The following is a 17,653-nucleotide window of genomic DNA, read 5'->3' as shown; positions in this document are numbered from 1 at the left end:
GTTTTATTGCCATTTACTTATGAGTATTAAAAATTTTATAGGTAAAATATTTTTCTGGGAATGAATTACAATTTATTATGTTACTACTATGGGAAATTATTTCTCTGCTTAATGAATTTTCACTTTATGAGTGGTCTCTGGGAAACAACTGTACAAATAAATTTAAAGAATTACCATTACTAGACTGTAAAATGTACAACGAATGGCAGCAGAAAAATGAAAAGCAGAGTAGTTGAACACTTTACACTGTCACACTAAATATTCATTGTTTCTATAAAAAATTGTTTTTATACATATATATGGATTGTGATTTTAGTTTTCAAAATTGTTACGGCTTACCTGAGTTTCTGTAAGGGTGGAATAACACAGGCCATACCCCAAAAGTTAGTGGTCATGCTTTATAATTCCTATAAGTGCAGAACAAGAGCATTCTGTATTATGGGGATGTTTGTATACATTTATATATATATATGATATAATTTGTGAACTAATTTCAGTCATATGTGTGTGTGTGTGCATATGTATGCATGTTCATGTGCATGCATATGTGTTGCAAACAGTAGTGTTAGATGTTATGCAAAACAACAAATACACTCAACATGCACTTACATAGATTCTTTTAGAGTAGAGTATATAATGTATTTACATTAGTGTCTTTAGTAATGTCCATGCTATAGTTCCTAACTTGTATCCTGGAATTTGGGCAAAAATTCTTTGCTGGACTTTCATCAATGTTGGCCTCACAAATACAAGTTTGCAACATATGATGTCCAATATCATTAATGTTTAGTGTTGCCCTGAAAAGAGATAACAAAATTTTCATACTACATCTGCAGGTCAACATTAGCTTTGTGCATCTATATTATTACTGTTGCATAGTTTACAATATACTTTTCAGACAAACATTTAATGCATTCTTTTGAATTATTAATGACTGGAATGAATCTGTCCAAAATTGACCACATGATGTTGATAGTCTCACCTCATACTTTTGACGATGGATGTGCTTCCAACAACATGGTACATTCTTTGTGACATGAGTTTGAAGGAATGCATGTTGTGATACAATTGACTCTTAAATTAAGCTAATGTAAGACACAGTATAAATGATTTTTTTTCAATTGTAGTGGCCTGATATACACCATAGTTGTATATCATAGTTGGTTACTCAAAAGACACAGTGTTTCAAGAATAGCAGCTGTCACAGCTTTGGCTTGTTCTGTTTGTATTGTGCTGAAGTAGTCTACAGTTATTCTACAAAATAATATTCTTGAAGAAGAGATTATAGAATAATGGGATTAACAACTTGCAGTCACAGCCTCCTTCAACAGGATGGTTAGATAAGAGTCTATCTATCCATCCTGCTGAAGGAGGCTCTGGATTTTGCCAATGTTTCTTTGCTTCCACTTCTGCCTACAAATTATTGATGAACTACATCTAACAACAATTAAGTAATTCCGAGTGCCCAGAAACAGTTGTCAGCCTTGTAATGCCAAACCTTCCCATGTCTAATTCTTTGAATTTATGTAATCTGAGTGAGTTTGTTCTATCTTTTTCTGTCATCAGACTGATCATGCTGGAGCACTGCCTTGAAGAATTTTAATCAAGCAAATCAACACCAGTTGTTTCTTTTTTATGCCTGGTACTTTTTTCTATTGGTCTCTTTTACCGAATTGCTAAGTTATATGAACATAAACACACCAACACCAGTTATCAAGCAGTGGTGGGGAACAAACAGACACAAAACCACAATATATATAAATATATATATATATACATCTTCTATTATAATAACTGAGTTTGGATTTTTCTGGAATGACATTGAAGGAAGCAGATCCAATCATGCTTTGAGAAATCTGGATCCACCAAAGCTATGCAATGGAACAAGACTAATTGTCAGGCATATGCATCCACATCTTTTGGAAGTAACAATTCTCACTGGACAAGGAAAGGGAGGAAATGTTGTTTATTCCAAGAATTCCACTGATTCCAGCCAACATGCCCTTTAAATTCAAGAGACTTCAGTTTCCAGTAATAGCTAGTTTTGCAATGTCAATTAACAAGTGTTAAGGGCAATCACTGAAAATTGTTGGATTGCACCTCATGCAGCAGTGTTTTTCCCATGGTCAGCTCTATGATGGTTGTTCCAGAGTTGGAAATGGCAACAATCTCTTCATACTTGCACAAAATGGTAAAACCAAGAATATGGTTTATCTTTACAGTGATCTCCAAATGTCATGGTGATACAAAGTTTTCCAAATGTTATAACCTGTGTGATAAATCTGAAATCACAGGATACCAATAAATGTTTTATTATTATTTCCCTCTTTAGTTTGGGGCTGTAGGCCCTGTTAGCTCTCTGCAGGAACTAGCTCAAAAGTCTGCACAGAGTGTGACTTTTAAGCTAGTGTATATATATATATATATATATACAAGTGTTAAGGGCAATCACTGAAAATTGTTCATTACTAAACCTCGCTAAGATAAGTATTTATTTATATTTAAGATCTTCAAATTGTAAATTTTAATATTGTATAAGTCTTTGGTGTAATAATATTTTCCTTATGTAAATATCGTTGTTTATGTAATGATCTAATTATCGTAATTTTCTATATTATTAGATATTAAATTTAAGTTTATTCGTAAAATACTACTTAGCGATAGATTTGTTGTTTGATAACAAGTATACGAGTTGTATAAAGCTAGGCTTTTGTATATACATGTTTTAATAGTATTAATTGTAGTTTTAAATTTCTTATAATTAAATTAGATAAACTTTGATAAACTTAGATATGTTTCGACTAAAGATTGGTCCAGGCCATGTTTAATTTAATAGCATAACTTAGTTATTGTTTTTTTAAATTGATATTTGCTAGTTATTCCCATTGATAATTATATTCATAGTATTTATAGTATTTATTTGATACTATATTACTACGAATTGATTATTTCTATAAGTATTTTACATAAGATTTCCGAAAGTTCGTTTAAATTTGTTTATTTGTATTTTGAAATTAGCTATTTCATCTTTAAATATGAAAAATTAATTTATTAGGTTTTTATTATATGTGCATATATATTTATTCAGAGATTATTTTAGATCTTAATTATAATATTTATATACATTTATATATTTTCATTGATAATTTATATATAATAGTCATTTAAAATATTTATGTAATTAGATATAGATTAATACCGATATTAGATTATTGGTGGGTTTCCTACCTTATAAATTAAAATTAATATTTAACATTATAGTTGATTTTGATATAATCATAATTGTTAAGTTATGTTTCTAGTTTGATAATAGAGTTTATTATAAGTAAAATTATTATATTATTTATATCTTAAAAATATTGTTTAAATATTTCTGATTATTCTTTAGATATTTCAATTAACCTGAAAATTGACTGTAACCATAACTCGAATTATTAATTGAATTCAAATTATTGTTATTCGAATTGTACAGCCATGAAACGATCGTAGTGTTTTACTCATTATCTTTTATTAAACTTTTAATATTTTTGATATATTTTAAAAATAATATAAATTAAATTAATTTTATGTATTGGCTTATGTTTTTCATTGTTTTATTTGCCTAATAGTGGTTTTATCTCTAATTTATTATAATATAATATAATATATTTATACTATAAAATTGGATTTAATCCTAAATCTGATTTTTCCCTGTAAGTTTGGATTTATTCCCTAATATTTTATTATATATATATATATATATATATATATATATATATATATATATATATATATATATATATATATATTGGGTTAACAAGAACGTAATTTCGTTTTTCACAAATAGATTGAGTTACGATTTTTGGGAATGCCTTTTGTCAATGTTATGATTTTTTTCCTTTTGACATTTGATAACCGTCACTTTTAGTTTAGTTTAGAAGCTGTTAGTTCAGTGTCAATTTTAACATGGAGTGCAAAAACAAACATGTATTTTTTTTTTTATCTCCATAAAGGCAAGAAAGCTGCTGAGGCTCACAAAGAGATATGTGAAGTTTATGGTGTTGATTGCTCAACAGAACGCACATGTCAGAAATGGTTTAAAAAATTCCGTTTTGGAAATTTTTAACTCAAAGATGACCAACATTCTGGTTGACCTACTGGAGTTGATGATGACCAAATCAAAGCCATAATTGAATCTGATTGTCAAATAACCACCTGAGAGATTGCAGAGAAATTAAATTGAAGATCACTCAAAATGTCTTGGACTCATTAAGAAGCTCGATATTTGGATTCCACATAAATTGAAAGAGATTCACTTAACACAATGAATCAAAATTTTCAATAAGCATGTCAAACATGATGAAATCTAACTTTTTGTGAAACAAATCATCAGTGGTGATGAAAAATGGATTGTCTACAATAACAATCATTGTCCAAGCATAATGAACCAACACAAACCATATTGAAAGCTGAAATGCATCAATAAAGGTCATGCTGTCAATTTGGTGGAATTCAAAGCTGTTGTGTATTTTGAGCTGCTTCCAAGGAACCAAACGATCAATGCAGATGCTTACTGTCAACAACTAATGAAACTGGAGGAAGCAATCAAAGAAAAACAGCCAGGATTGGCAAATCATAAAGGAATCACGTTCCACCATGACAATGCTTGACCACACACATCTTTGCTAACTCATGAAAAATTATTGGAGCTTGGTTAGAAAGTGATGTCACATCCACCATATAACCCTGACCTTGCAAAATCAGATTATTATTTATTTCAAAGTTTGCAAAATTCTTTGAATGGTAAAACTTTCAATAACTATGATGATCTGAAATCACACTTGCTTCAGTTTTTGGCTGATAAGGACCAGAAGTTCTATGAGCGTGTAATCATGAAGTTGCCAGAAAGATGGCAAAAGGTCATCAAACAAAATGGAAAATATATAACTGATTAAAGTTCATTCTTTGTATGAAAAAAAATGACTTTTATTTCACACAAAAAAACTGAAATTACCTTCTTCCCAACCCAAAGTTTTTTTTTATTCTCTCTGTTTATTTTCTCTTATTCTTTTCTGTTGAAGAGTGTAGGCTTGAAATGTAAAAGACTTTTTCACTTTCCCGAGCATCAAACTAATATACCTGCTTGTTCATACACCTGCCTTTGTCTTTTGCTTTTCTATAAATTTCAACTACACACATGCACACACATACACACACACATCATCATCATCATTGTTCGACCGTGGTCGAGACAATGGAATTTACCATGCTACGCCAGACTTCACGGTCCATCATAGCATTACGGAGGTCCTGTTGCTAGATGCCTGTATCCCTGGAGATTACATCAGGGTAGGAGAGTGTGCGCCCTCAGGTATCATGAGTAGATGGCTTCTAGAGGAGAAGAGTAGAAATTGCTCGTTTTCAGCTCTACAACAATGTCCATCAAACTGGACTCTCCTACCTTTCACAAGAGATGACACAGGTGGTAGTTTCCCATATATTTGCATTTTGGTTGGATGACGCTTCCACAAGAGATTTTGAGCTCTCATAAGGAGGCGAGTATAGGTTCCATCCAACCGCCTCTCAAGCTTCTTTGATAACGTCCAGGTTTCTGAGCCATATAGTAGAATTGGTTCGACTGTGGCTTTGAAGATTTTAAGTTTGAAGTCTCTACTTAGATTTGATGACCTGATCTTATGCATATCATTACAGGCTGACCACACACACACACACACATATATATACATCAGTAAAGTGAACAAAGGGTACTAATCAGCACCAATATTGCTAGAAATAAGAGTCAAAAGAACTCAATAGCCACAGAAGCATTAACTTAATGAATTGACAAGGGAAACACGCTCTCTACAGTTGCAGATATAACCAGATCACCGATGATTTCACATTTTGATGTTTAACACATCTTAATGCTCATCAGTGGCTCTCATTGCACCTAGGGTTAAACTCATCTCACCTTATCAGCTTATAAGATTTCCATTGAAATCACACTCTGATTTCATACAGGGCAAAAGTGAAAATTATGAATAATCTGGGTGGCTAATTTGCAATTTTACAACCTAAAGGCAGAAATATATATGTCACCAAAGTAACATATATAAAGCACTAATCAAGCTCCCTATGGTCGCAGATGAATTTAACCCTAGGCACAGTGAAAGCCACTGATGAACATTAAGATGCATTAAGCATCAAAATGCAAAATTATCAATGATCTGGCTGTATCTGTAACCATAGGAAGTTTGTCTCCTTTGTTAGTTCATTAAGATAATGATTCTGTAGCTATTGAGGTGTTTTGACTCTTATTTCTAGCAATACTGGTGCTGACTAGTGCCCTTTACTCACTTTAGTGACATATATATATTTCTGCCTTAAGATTGTAAAATTTTAAATTTTACAATATTTGGGCCTTACCGAGGCAATGACAAGTGACTGAGACCTTTGGAGATATTGTGCTTGAGAAGACCTGACAAGCCAGGTAAGACCATAGCCTGTGGCCTATGCAAGTGAAATCAAAATCAAAATCAAACTTGCTGACATGGCCGATGACAGTACTGCCTAATTGGCACTTGTGCCAGTTGAACGTTAAAAGCACATCTGAGCGTGGGGTGTTACCAGCCCACTTATGTGTACCCCTCACTCATTGGACAATAAAATTTACTTGCGAAGACCTACTGAGGCAAGTGAAATCAAAATCAAAATCACTGACGTGGCTGATGACAGTACTGCCTGATTGGCACTCGTGCCAGTGGAACGTTAAAAGCACATCCAAGCATGATTGTTGCCAGGGCCACAGATTGGCTCCCGTGCAGGTAGCACATAAAAAACACCTTTTGAGTGTAGCTGTTGCCAGAACTGCCTGACTGGCTCTCGTGCGGGTGGCACATAAAAGCACCCACTACACTCTCAGAGTGGTTGACGTTAGGAAGGGCATCCAGCTGTAGAAACTTTGCCAAATCAGATTGGAGCCTGGTGCAGCCTTCTGGCTTGCCAGTCCTCGGTCAAACCGTCCACCCCATGCCATGGAAATTGGATGTTAAACATAGATGTGATGAGGGAAATAAAAGGTGTTAGTAGGTATACAAATATCAGACACATACCTAGTTTCTGTAGGTTATGAAAAGCTATCTCTCTTTGCTTCTACTGAATCATGTGGGTTCATTATCTTTTGTATTGCCTGGCAAATAAAGATGAAAAACATGTCATCTAAACCAAACAAATACTAACAAATGAACATGAAATAAAACTAGAATCAGAGGAAACTATTAGAAGTCTGTGAAGGTAAGAAAAGAAGTCATTTAATAAAGGGCATAAATATTTATCAACATATTCTGAGGACTCCTGAATCAATAAGGTGTAGTCTGTAAGTGGTTGCTCAATATGCTAAAAATACCAGCCAAATTCCTTCTAAAAGCATACTCTGCCATCTTAAAAGACAAAGACATATTGATAATGTGAATTTAGGAATGTTGTGCTAGTTACAACTGAAATGTCTTTCATTGGGCATTTGCTCAATCTGGGCTGACCTGGTACTAAATAATAGCAATGCTATTAGAGATCAATTCAACTCACTGTGCTCTTCGTATAATCTGCTGCATTGTGCCAACGTTGGAAACTTATATTAGACACAGCAGTGTGATTAAGAAATTTGCTTCCCAACCACAAGATCACAGATTCAGTCACAATGTGTGACACCATGAGCAACCCAAGGCCAATCAAAGCCTTGTGTGAATGGATTTGCTAGATTGAAACTGAAAGAAGCCCATGTGTGTGTGTTTGTGTTGCTTTGTCTTGATATCTCGATAGTTGTAGATGAATCTCACTGTCAAACACACAGGGTCATTCATTTCCAATATTCTGTGAAAATATGTCTGACAATGGGGAAATATTAGCTTTCTTGGAAAAAGTAGTGGTTGGTGACAGGAAGAGCACAGCTCTAGAAAATCTACTCTGTCCAACCTATGCAAGCATTGAAAAGTAGACATTAGATGATGATGATATGGATTTTATATCACTTTCAAGGTGAATATTTCACTTGTTTTCTCAATGGAAGTACCTACTTGCTCAGTTACAGTGAAAATACATTATTTACATTTGATGGATATTTGTCCTCATCTTGTTTGTTGTTAACACAATGGTTTGGCTAATATACTCTCCAGCCTTCATCAGGTGTTTTGGGGAAATTTCAAACGTGGTATTTTTTGATGTTATCATTATTATTATTCAGGTCACTGCCTGGAATCGAACTCAGAATCTTGGGGTTAGTAGCCTGTACTCTTAACCACTATGCCATATGTTCATGGGCAATTATGGAGTGAATTTTAGGGCTTATAAATCTAATATTCTCCTATCCTTCCTTAATACTGGTTCAAATGTAAATAATATAAATAATGTACATAATTCCTCATCTCTTAAATATAGAACTCTATAGTGAAAATAGTTGAGTATTCCTTAACACAGTAATCTGCAGGCAGACTCAGTAAGTCAGAGCCAGACAAGGTTAACTGTTTCGTGTGCACCTGTAATTCAGAATCTCTGTCTATCTAGTTTCACTCACAAGAGACAAGCTTTGCTGTCTAGTTAAGAAGTTAGCAAGATCACTTTCCAACTCTTTTGGGGTCAATAAAAATGTTAGAGTCCAAAGTGGTGGATTGGTAGAACAGTAAGAATGTTGGACCAGATACTTTGCAGTGTTTGTTCCAGGTCTTTGCATTCTGAGTTCAAATCCTACCATGGCCTACGTGCCCAGTTTAACAGCACCACCTGGCACTTTAAATGTCTTTAGTGGTTTTGAAAGCTTTTAGGCCAGATTTTCAATTTGAAGATGTGTTTCTCCTTCCTTCTCAATGACCTTGTAACTAGTTATGAGTACTGCATTATCACCTAATTAAAAGATGGAAAAAAAAAATGACAGACCGAATCATTTGTAAGTTAAGTGCCTTGATTGAAAATATAACACTTTGCCTGTGATAGGATATGAACTGCCAGCCTCTCAATTAGTTGCTTGATGTTCATGCTCAAAACACTCAGTTCTTACTGCAGCAGCCTACCTAAAAGTAAATAGATATGTATACGTAGACATCTTTGCTGTTATTAAGTGTTGAACTAATTCAGTGTTGAACATCAACAATTTGATTTTGCTAACATGCCATGCTAAGTTCAAATAGCTGTCTTATAGATATTAGTAACATTTTTCAATAAATTATCATGAAATTGGCTGGATAACGGGATTCAATCATATTGCAATGAAAGACCACCATATATGTGATGAGTACTAGCCAGTTGCTGCTGTCCATTCAAATATACACAGGCCTTAAAATACATGTCCAAACATCTTTATGTATTGATTTCTAACACTGATTTAATATCACACATTTTGGAGGAGGGAACAATCAGTTAAATAAACCACAGTATTTGACTGATTCTTTATTTTACTGATCTTGGAAGGAAGGAGAGCAAAGTAATTACTAAGTGGGATTTGAACTTAGAATGTGAAGGGCTGTAACTAAATACTGCAAAGCATTTTGTCTGGATGCTCTAAGGATTTTGTCAATCCAACAACAATAGTCCTTTTACCTGCCTAGGAAAGCAATAACCTCAAATAACTATTGACTCAGACTGTAAAAAATCTTCTGACCCATGGCAGCATGGAAAGCAGACATAAAATGACATTTCCACTGCTAACTGTTGGGCACAATATCAGGCTATGAAGTTAAAATATTGAAATGTTAGCCACATAGTCATGGTCATTACTACAACTATTGTGTTGTGCCCTCTGAACAAGGCACCTAACTGATTTAGTTTTGTCTCATCTTTATATATAAAAGTGAAGTTGTGTGTCTGTCTCCTACGATTTAGATTCCTAACTACTCCCACATTTTGCGGTGCAGTTTAACCAAACTTATAGTCGTGATTCATATCGAGCCCTTCTGGGTATTAGCGCGTGTCTACGATGAGTCTACGATTTAAACAAAAATTTACCATAATTTTTTTCCATTTTAATGCATTTTTTCGCTATTATATAAGGGAAGTAACTCTCTAAAAATGTCTACGATGAGTCAACGATTTTTATAAAAATTTACCATCATTTTTTTTCCATTTTTAATGCATTTTTTGGCTATAACTTTCTAAAAATGCTTATATAGTTATTTCCCTTACAAACCCAAGCAATGCCGGGCAATACTGCTAGTTGGATATAAAACATTATAACTGAGAAAGAACCTCAGGAGAATGCTATACATATCTTCATCATCTTCAATTCACTTCCCTGTTTTCGTGTTGGCATGAATTGGATACTTCAACAAGAAGAGACGGGCCAGAGAGCTCTGCTACATTTTATGTCAACTTTGACATGGTTTTCTATGGCTGGACACCCTTCCTAATGCCAACTACTTAACAGAGTGTACTGGGTGCTTTTTTACATGGCACCAGCACCAGTGAGATTGCCAAATGCCTTCAACTGAGCAGGATCTAGACTGGAGAAATAACATATGACAGAGGGAGAGTAACAGGGGTCTTGCCAAAGAGGTGAATACATGGCTTGCTGACCTGGAAGTGAAGAAGAGAAAGAGAGAGAAGAGTGGGGTGCAAGTACAATGTGAATGTGAGACAGAAATAGAAGAGCACTAAGTGAAAATATAAATGTGGTAAGGTCTCACATATCTATTGTCTACTAATTTCATAGTCTCAGTTAGTCAAAGTTTTTCAGCACACTACATTACATATGAGGCCCTGCTGTATTTGCTTTCGATACACCTGTATGACTGTGTGGTCAAGAAGTTGCAATGGAACCTTTGGCTAGTGTCTTCTACAGATGACCATGGGTTGACTAAAGCCTTGAGTATAGATCTTGGTAAATGGCAGCTGAAGAAGCTTGTTATACATGTGTGTGTGTGTATGTGATTGTGTTTGTATAAGTGACTTCATATTTCCCTCGTGTTTGTAAACAATGACTTCCTGACAGTGTCATTGGCTTGCAGTCCACCAAGAGATTGTGTCCGGGCTGTCTGTTGTTTGATGGACTGAGTGATTCTCATCCTGCTTGAAAACAAAGGGGGAATTGCAACAGGAAGGGCATCTGTTCATAGAAAAACTCTACCACAATGTACTCTTATCTGATCCATGCAAGCATGGAAAAGTAAATGTTAAAACAATAATTGATGATGATGATGATGATGATGATGATGGTGGTGGATGGTGGTGGTGATGATGATGGTGGCAATGCTGATAATGATGATGGTGACAACGATGATGAATATATAGATCAGAGATAATTTTCCCTAAGTAGAAATTTCAGGAGCAACTTAAAGAGGCTGCAAGTCCTTTTGTTGACAATGATTAAAGCTATCATATTGTTTGAAACCCTTCTGTACCTTCAGCAGGTATCTCAGGGTCACAAATGTTTCACCCCTTATTCTGTATACATCTCCTGAGTGGAGGTAATGAAGGCTGAACTAGTTTTTACCTACAGAAGGGCCCTATCTGCAGTCTTTTCTCAACTTCAACCACATTGAGGTGATCTCTGCTGCCAAGATTATCTCCTCTGAGGCTTTCTTCTGACGTTTGAGTTCCAAACCAATCTTCTGCATGAAACAGTGCGCTGATCTTGCTGGAAACCCATGGCAGCTGACTTCAGTGGGGACTGAGGCTGAATGCCATCCTTTGACAATTGCTTCATCAACAAAGTCCTGGTGTTAGAATTTCTTCAGTTGCTGAGAAATGTCTGTCCTCCCAAAGCACAGTAAAATCAGTCACAATAATAATCTTTGTGCTTGTGGATAGAAGAACCATGTCTTGTCAAAGTGATGTTCCTGCCAGGCCGTCATCTGTCTATGTATTAGCCACTTGTCTACATACCTAATTACTTATCTACCTACCTAGCTACCTACCTTCCTACCAACCTACCTATGTACCTACCTACCTAATCACACAGTGGATTGATAAGATCATTAAAACATCTAACAAAATGCCTGGCAATAATATTCCAGTTTTTCATGCTATGAGTTCAAATCCCATTGAGGTCAACTTGGCCTTTAATTCTTCCTGGTTCCAAAAAATTCATATTTTAGGAGCTGCTTAATTAGATCAGAATAGGGCTAGTAGAAGTAAAAGAAGACAGATGTGACAAAGTTAGAGGAAGAGATAAAGAATTAACTTCAATGGTGAAGCTACTCACTCTTTTTTCAAGGGAAACAGCCATCTCATATGCTGTTCGGCCACTCTGAAAAGGGAGAAAGAAAAACAAAAACAAAAAAAATAAATAAATGTAAATAGTTGTTCATATATAATAGTGATTCTTTAATAAAGACTTTGAATTTGGGGAATAGTCTATTCAATTATAGTCCATTAAATTGCCCCCTATACTTTTCTATAGCTTTATTTCATTGACTCCTTGAAACAGTGAAAAGCAAAGTTGAGTGGAATTTGAACTCAAAATATAAAGGGCTGTTGATTTCTTCCTAAGTGTCAAAACAATCTTTGGAAGAGGAATGAGTAATATATCAATTGAATTAACCCCAATTTAATTATTTTATTGAACCTTGATCTCTAGAGCATAGTTTATTTTTTGTCCTCATTTCATTAGTCCCTAAAAGGATCATTAAGAAAACAGAAAGAGTGGGATCAAGAACCAGAACATTAAGAGACGGAACTCAATACTGAGAGACATTAGTCAGGAAGCTTATCAATTCATTTCTTCCATCATATCCTGCCACCTTCTATAACAATAATTTCTAACATAAGCACAAGGCCATACATTTCAGAAAAGGGGTACAGCCAATTATATTTAGCCCAGTACTTGACTGATATTTATTTTATCAACCCTGGAAAGCTAAAATGCAATAAAATGTAATGTGAGGACTTGAACTTGGAATATAACTAAATACTGTGAAGTAATTAAGTCCAACTTGCCACTCATTCTACTAATCCACTATTCTCATAGTCCTATTATAGGTAAAGGCCTAAAATTTTGAGGAAAGATCTCGTTGATTAAATCAGCCCCAGTACTCAAATGGTACTTATTTCATTGACCTCAAAAAGATGAAAGGCAAAGTCGACCCTGAAAGGACAAAAAGCTAAGAACTCAGCAGAATTGAGCTCATACCATTCTCAAAATAAAAAAATATAATTTATTCCTTCATTTTCGTCTTATTCTTTTACTAGTTTCAGCCAGTATAAATTATTATTCAAGCAGTGAATGGTAAAGTACCAGATAAATCTATGTTCTGATTTCAGACCGATTATTTACCTTCCATTTCTTTGAGATAAATATGAGGTTTCATTTAAATCACTATACTGCTTCACATTAAAAAAACAGGTGGTTTTGTGCTAAAGATAGAAATCATTATTATTAAGCAAAGCAGCCAGTTCTAAGATCTCTATAAGAGATGCAAGTAGTAACTCTACTGAAAAATAATGTTTGTTGCCACTTGAACATGGCTGTTCTGTACAGAACAATGTTACTACTCTTTTTTAACTGCAGGAGAACACCTCCAGCTGGTTAACGACACAACCTGTGTCTGATATACTGTGAGCAGGGGAGTGAACCCCTACCATCAAGCAATTTGACAGGACAAGTAGACTAGCCTGCAGTACTGAACACCTGTCTGCTAGAGATGGCAGTTGTTTGCCCTGTCTTGCAATATATAGAAGAGTAAGTAACATTCAGCTGCTGATACTGCAACAAGCAAAGCAGTAAGTTCTAAAATCTATGCATCTCTTAAAAAGATTTAGCTTTCATTGCTTATACTAAGCACATGACATTTGGCCTTACAATATGGAACATTTCCTTTCCTTTCACTCTTTTTAAAAAATGGTACTCCATTGGTTACAATGATGAGATTCCTGTTTACCTGATCAACGGAACAGTCTGCTCGTTATAATTATTAGTGAGCTCACAGATTGGTTAGCATGGCAGGTGAAATGCTTACCGGTATTTTGTCTATCGCTATGTTCTAAGTTCAAATGCCATCAAGGTCAACTTTGCCTTTCATCCTTTCAGGGTCAATGAAATAAGTACCAGTTATACACTGGGATCAATGCAATCGACTAGCCCCATCCCTCAAAATTTCAGGCCTTGTGCCTATAGTAGAAAGGGTTGTTGTTGTTTATTATTATTGTTATCGTTATTATTGTTATTATTATTATTATTATTATTATTATTATTATTATTAATATTATTATTTATTATTATTATTATTTATCGGCGGCAGTGTCATTATCATCATCTGTGGAAGTCGACTGCCTTTCATCCTTTCAGGGTTGATAAATTAAGTACCTTGTGCCAATAGTAGAAAAGATTATTATTATTATTATTATTATTATTATTAAGAAGACGGAGGAGGATGACAAAATGCTTGAATTTCATGTCTTTACACTCTGAGTTCCAATGCTGAAGAGGTGATCTTTGCCTTTTGTCCTTTTGGGGTTAATCAAATAAGTACCAGTCAAGTACTGGGGTAGGTGTAACTGACTTACCCCATCCCTTCTGAAATTGCAGGCCTTGTGGCAAAATTTGAAACCATTATCATTATCACTAAGACAGCAAGCTGGCAGAATTGTTACTTTTTTTTTTCTACTTTAGGCACAAGGCCCAAAATTTTGGGGGAGTGGGCCAGTCGATTAGATCAACCCCAGTGCGCAACTGGTACTTAATTTATCGACTCCAAAAGGATGAAAGACAAAGTCAACCTCGGTGGAATTTGAACTCAGAACGTAAAGACAGACAAAATACTGCTAAGCATTTTGCCCAGCATGCTAACATTTCTGCCAGCTCACTGCCTTCTGACAGAATTGTTACTGTGTCAGAAACAGTGCTTAGCAGCATTTTATCTGACTTTATGCTCTGAGTTAAATGCTGCTGGTGTTGACTTTGCCTTTCATCTTTTTGGGGATAATAAAATAAGTATCAGTTGAACACTGGGGCTGATATAATCAACTCAAACCCTTCTCCTGAAATTGCTTGCCTTGTGCCAAAATTTGAAACCATAATTATTATTATCCATTATCATTGTTATTGGAAAGGCAGCGAGCTGGCAAAATCGTTAGAGCATCAGAAAAAAAATGCTTTGCAACATTTGTTTCAATACTTCATATTCTGAGTTCAAATCCCATCACATCTAGCTTTATCATTCATCACTCCAGAGTTGATTAAACAAACTACCCTGCCATTTAAAGTATGATGGTTCATTTAAATCACTGCTTTTTCACATCCAAAGAACATTTGTGGTCTGATGCTAAAGAGAGAAGTCATCATTATTTTTATCACTGAAAGAGTGGTGAGCTGGCAGAATCATTAGAGTATTGGAAAAAAATGCTTTGTGATATTTGTTTTGGCTCTTTACATTCTGAGTTCAAATCTCACTGAAATCAACTTAACATTCATCTCTCTGGGTTGATAAAACAAAGTATCATGCAAGTACTTGGGGCAATGGTTTTGATTTATACCATCCTCATCATTTAATGCCTGCTTTCCATGCTGGCATGGATTGGACAATTTGACAGGAAACTGGCAAGCTGAAGGGCTGCATCTAGCTCCAATGTCATCTTTGGCATGATTTCTATGGCTGGATGCCCGTCCTAATGTCAATTACTTTACATAATATACCAGGTGATTTTTCCAAGCCACTTGTACTAGTAAGGTTGCCATGTAACTTGCACTCCCTTCAAAATTGCTGGCCTCGTGCCTAAATCAGAACCCATTGTCATTATTGGAGGACTGTATCATTCATGTACTTGTATACTATGTATATATACCTTTTATCTCATTGTTTTTGCTTCCTACTCATCTCATTTTATGTAAATCTTCACAACGAATAATAGCAATAATGATGATTATATTAAGATAAAAAAGTAAAGATGACAATCTACTAACCTTATTTAAAATTGAGATATCAGCGTTGTTCTCCAAGAGAACTTCCACTAATTGCTGATGACCATTGACGACAGCAATCATTAAACAGGTCTTCCCATCACTATCCTGGAGATTAACATCGGCTCCATTGCGAATTAATACCATAGCAACTATTGAGTTACCAGTAAGAGAGGCTGTCAAAACAGATAGGAAAAATGTAATGTATGCATCATTTCACTGATATACTCTGAGGTTTTTGAAATTCAAAGATCACTAATGTGGTCTTTATGTAACGTCTAACTTTTTGAGGTGCCTGGTATAAGTCCATTATATGTAGCATCCAACATACAGTGGTTGATTTCCTTTCACATTATGTATTAAATTGAGCAAGTAATTGTTGCTTTTTCCAATTAAAGTTCAAATGCCACCAAGGTTGACTTTGTCTTTCATCCTTTCAGGGTAGAGGAAATAAGTACCAGTGAAGTACTAGAGTCAATGTAATCAACTAGCCCCTCCTCTCAAAAAACTGATAGCTCTGTACCAAAATTTGAAACCATTACTAATATTTTATTATTACTATTATTAAGTAATCGACTGGTTCCCTCCCCAAAATTTCAAGGCCTTGTGCCTTCAGTAGAAAGGATTATAATAATAATTATTATTACTGAGAGAAGTGCATGCCATCAAAGTGACACTAAAGTAAAATATAGGAATCTCAGTATACCCATCATGACATAAGGGTACATCAGGCACATTCATCACAACCATATGTGTGCGACATAATGATCTCATTTCAGGATAAACGGCACATGAACTTTCCAGGAAGTCCCACTCCTCCTCCCCATCTTGGAAATTTCCAGGAAGTCCCTCCTCATCCATTCCAGGATGTCTCCACCCTATCATAGGAACTTTCCAAGAACACCCTTCCCCTCCTAGGAATTTCCAGGAAGTCAATACCCTCAGAACTTTCCAGGAAGTCTTTGGGATTTTCAAGGTAATCACATCATCATCCTTGGAACTTTCCAGCATGTCCTTCTCTATCATCAAAACTTAGCAGGAACTTCCTTCCGCACCTCTTTACAGGAAATCTTTACTTTCCAAAATGTATATCATCCCAGAAGTAGTGCGGCCACCTCCATGAACTTTTCCAGGAAGTCCTTCCTCAGGCAGTAGCGCTCATGGCTTTTGATCTTAAATCCAACAAAGGGAAGGAGGGGGAGTATATCCCGGAAAGTTCCGAAGAAGAGAAGGACATTCTGGAAAGTTTTGAGGGGAGAGAATGACTCCCTGGAAAGTTCCAAGGTTGGAAAGGGCGTCTTGTAAAGTTCCAAAGAAGTGGAGGAGGGGCCTTGATGGAAAGTTCTGAGGAGGGGGAGGGCTTCCTGGAAAGTTTCAAGGATGGAGAAAGATTACCTGGGAAAGTTCAAGAACGGGGACGAGATTACCTGAATATTTCCAAGGAAGTGAAATGATTTCCTGGAAAATCTTGAAGAGAGGAGGACTTACTGGAAAGTTTCGAGGTTCAGGATGAAATTTCGGGGGAAAGTTCAAGTAGGTGAAGACTTCCTGGAAAGTTATGAGGCTGGGGGCGAAATTACCTGGAAAGTTCCGAGGATGTGGAAGACTCCCTGGAAAGTTCCAAGAACTTCCTAGAAAGCTTCGAGGATGGGGACGAAATTACCTGGGCAGTTATGAGACTGGGGCCGAAATTACCAGGAAAGTTCCGATTAGGGGAGACTTCCTGGAAAGTTCCGAGTAGGGGGAAGACTTCTTAGAAACTCCCGAGGACGATTTCCCGGAAAGTCCCGAGGT

General features: G+C 35.6%; 1 protein-coding gene across 2 annotated transcripts in view; it reads right to left on the bottom strand.

Moving 5' to 3' along the window:
- The window catches only part of LOC115219286 (fibronectin type 3 and ankyrin repeat domains 1 protein), a 45,428-nt gene that overhangs the window by 4,208 nt on the left and 23,567 nt on the right, over positions 1-17,653 (bottom strand). For both annotated transcript variants that reach the window (XM_036508737.1, XM_029789447.2), the window contains 5 exons: positions 15,863-16,035; positions 12,167-12,211; positions 7,092-7,168; positions 647-797; positions 340-407 (listed from right to left, as the gene is read on the bottom strand). In XM_036508737.1, coding sequence (XP_036364630.1) covers positions 7,106-7,168; positions 12,167-12,211; positions 15,863-16,035 — 281 coding nt within the window. In that variant the 3' untranslated portion in view covers positions 340-407; positions 647-797; positions 7,092-7,105. The remainder of the gene's footprint in view (positions 1-339; positions 408-646; positions 798-7,091; positions 7,169-12,166; positions 12,212-15,862; positions 16,036-17,653) is intronic.

This window comes from Octopus sinensis, linkage group LG14, assembly GCF_006345805.1.
Source record: "Octopus sinensis linkage group LG14, ASM634580v1, whole genome shotgun sequence".
In the NCBI taxonomy this organism is placed as follows: Eukaryota; Metazoa; Mollusca; class Cephalopoda; order Octopoda; family Octopodidae; genus Octopus; species Octopus sinensis.
This window is presented reverse-complemented; position numbering and strand designations above follow the sequence as displayed.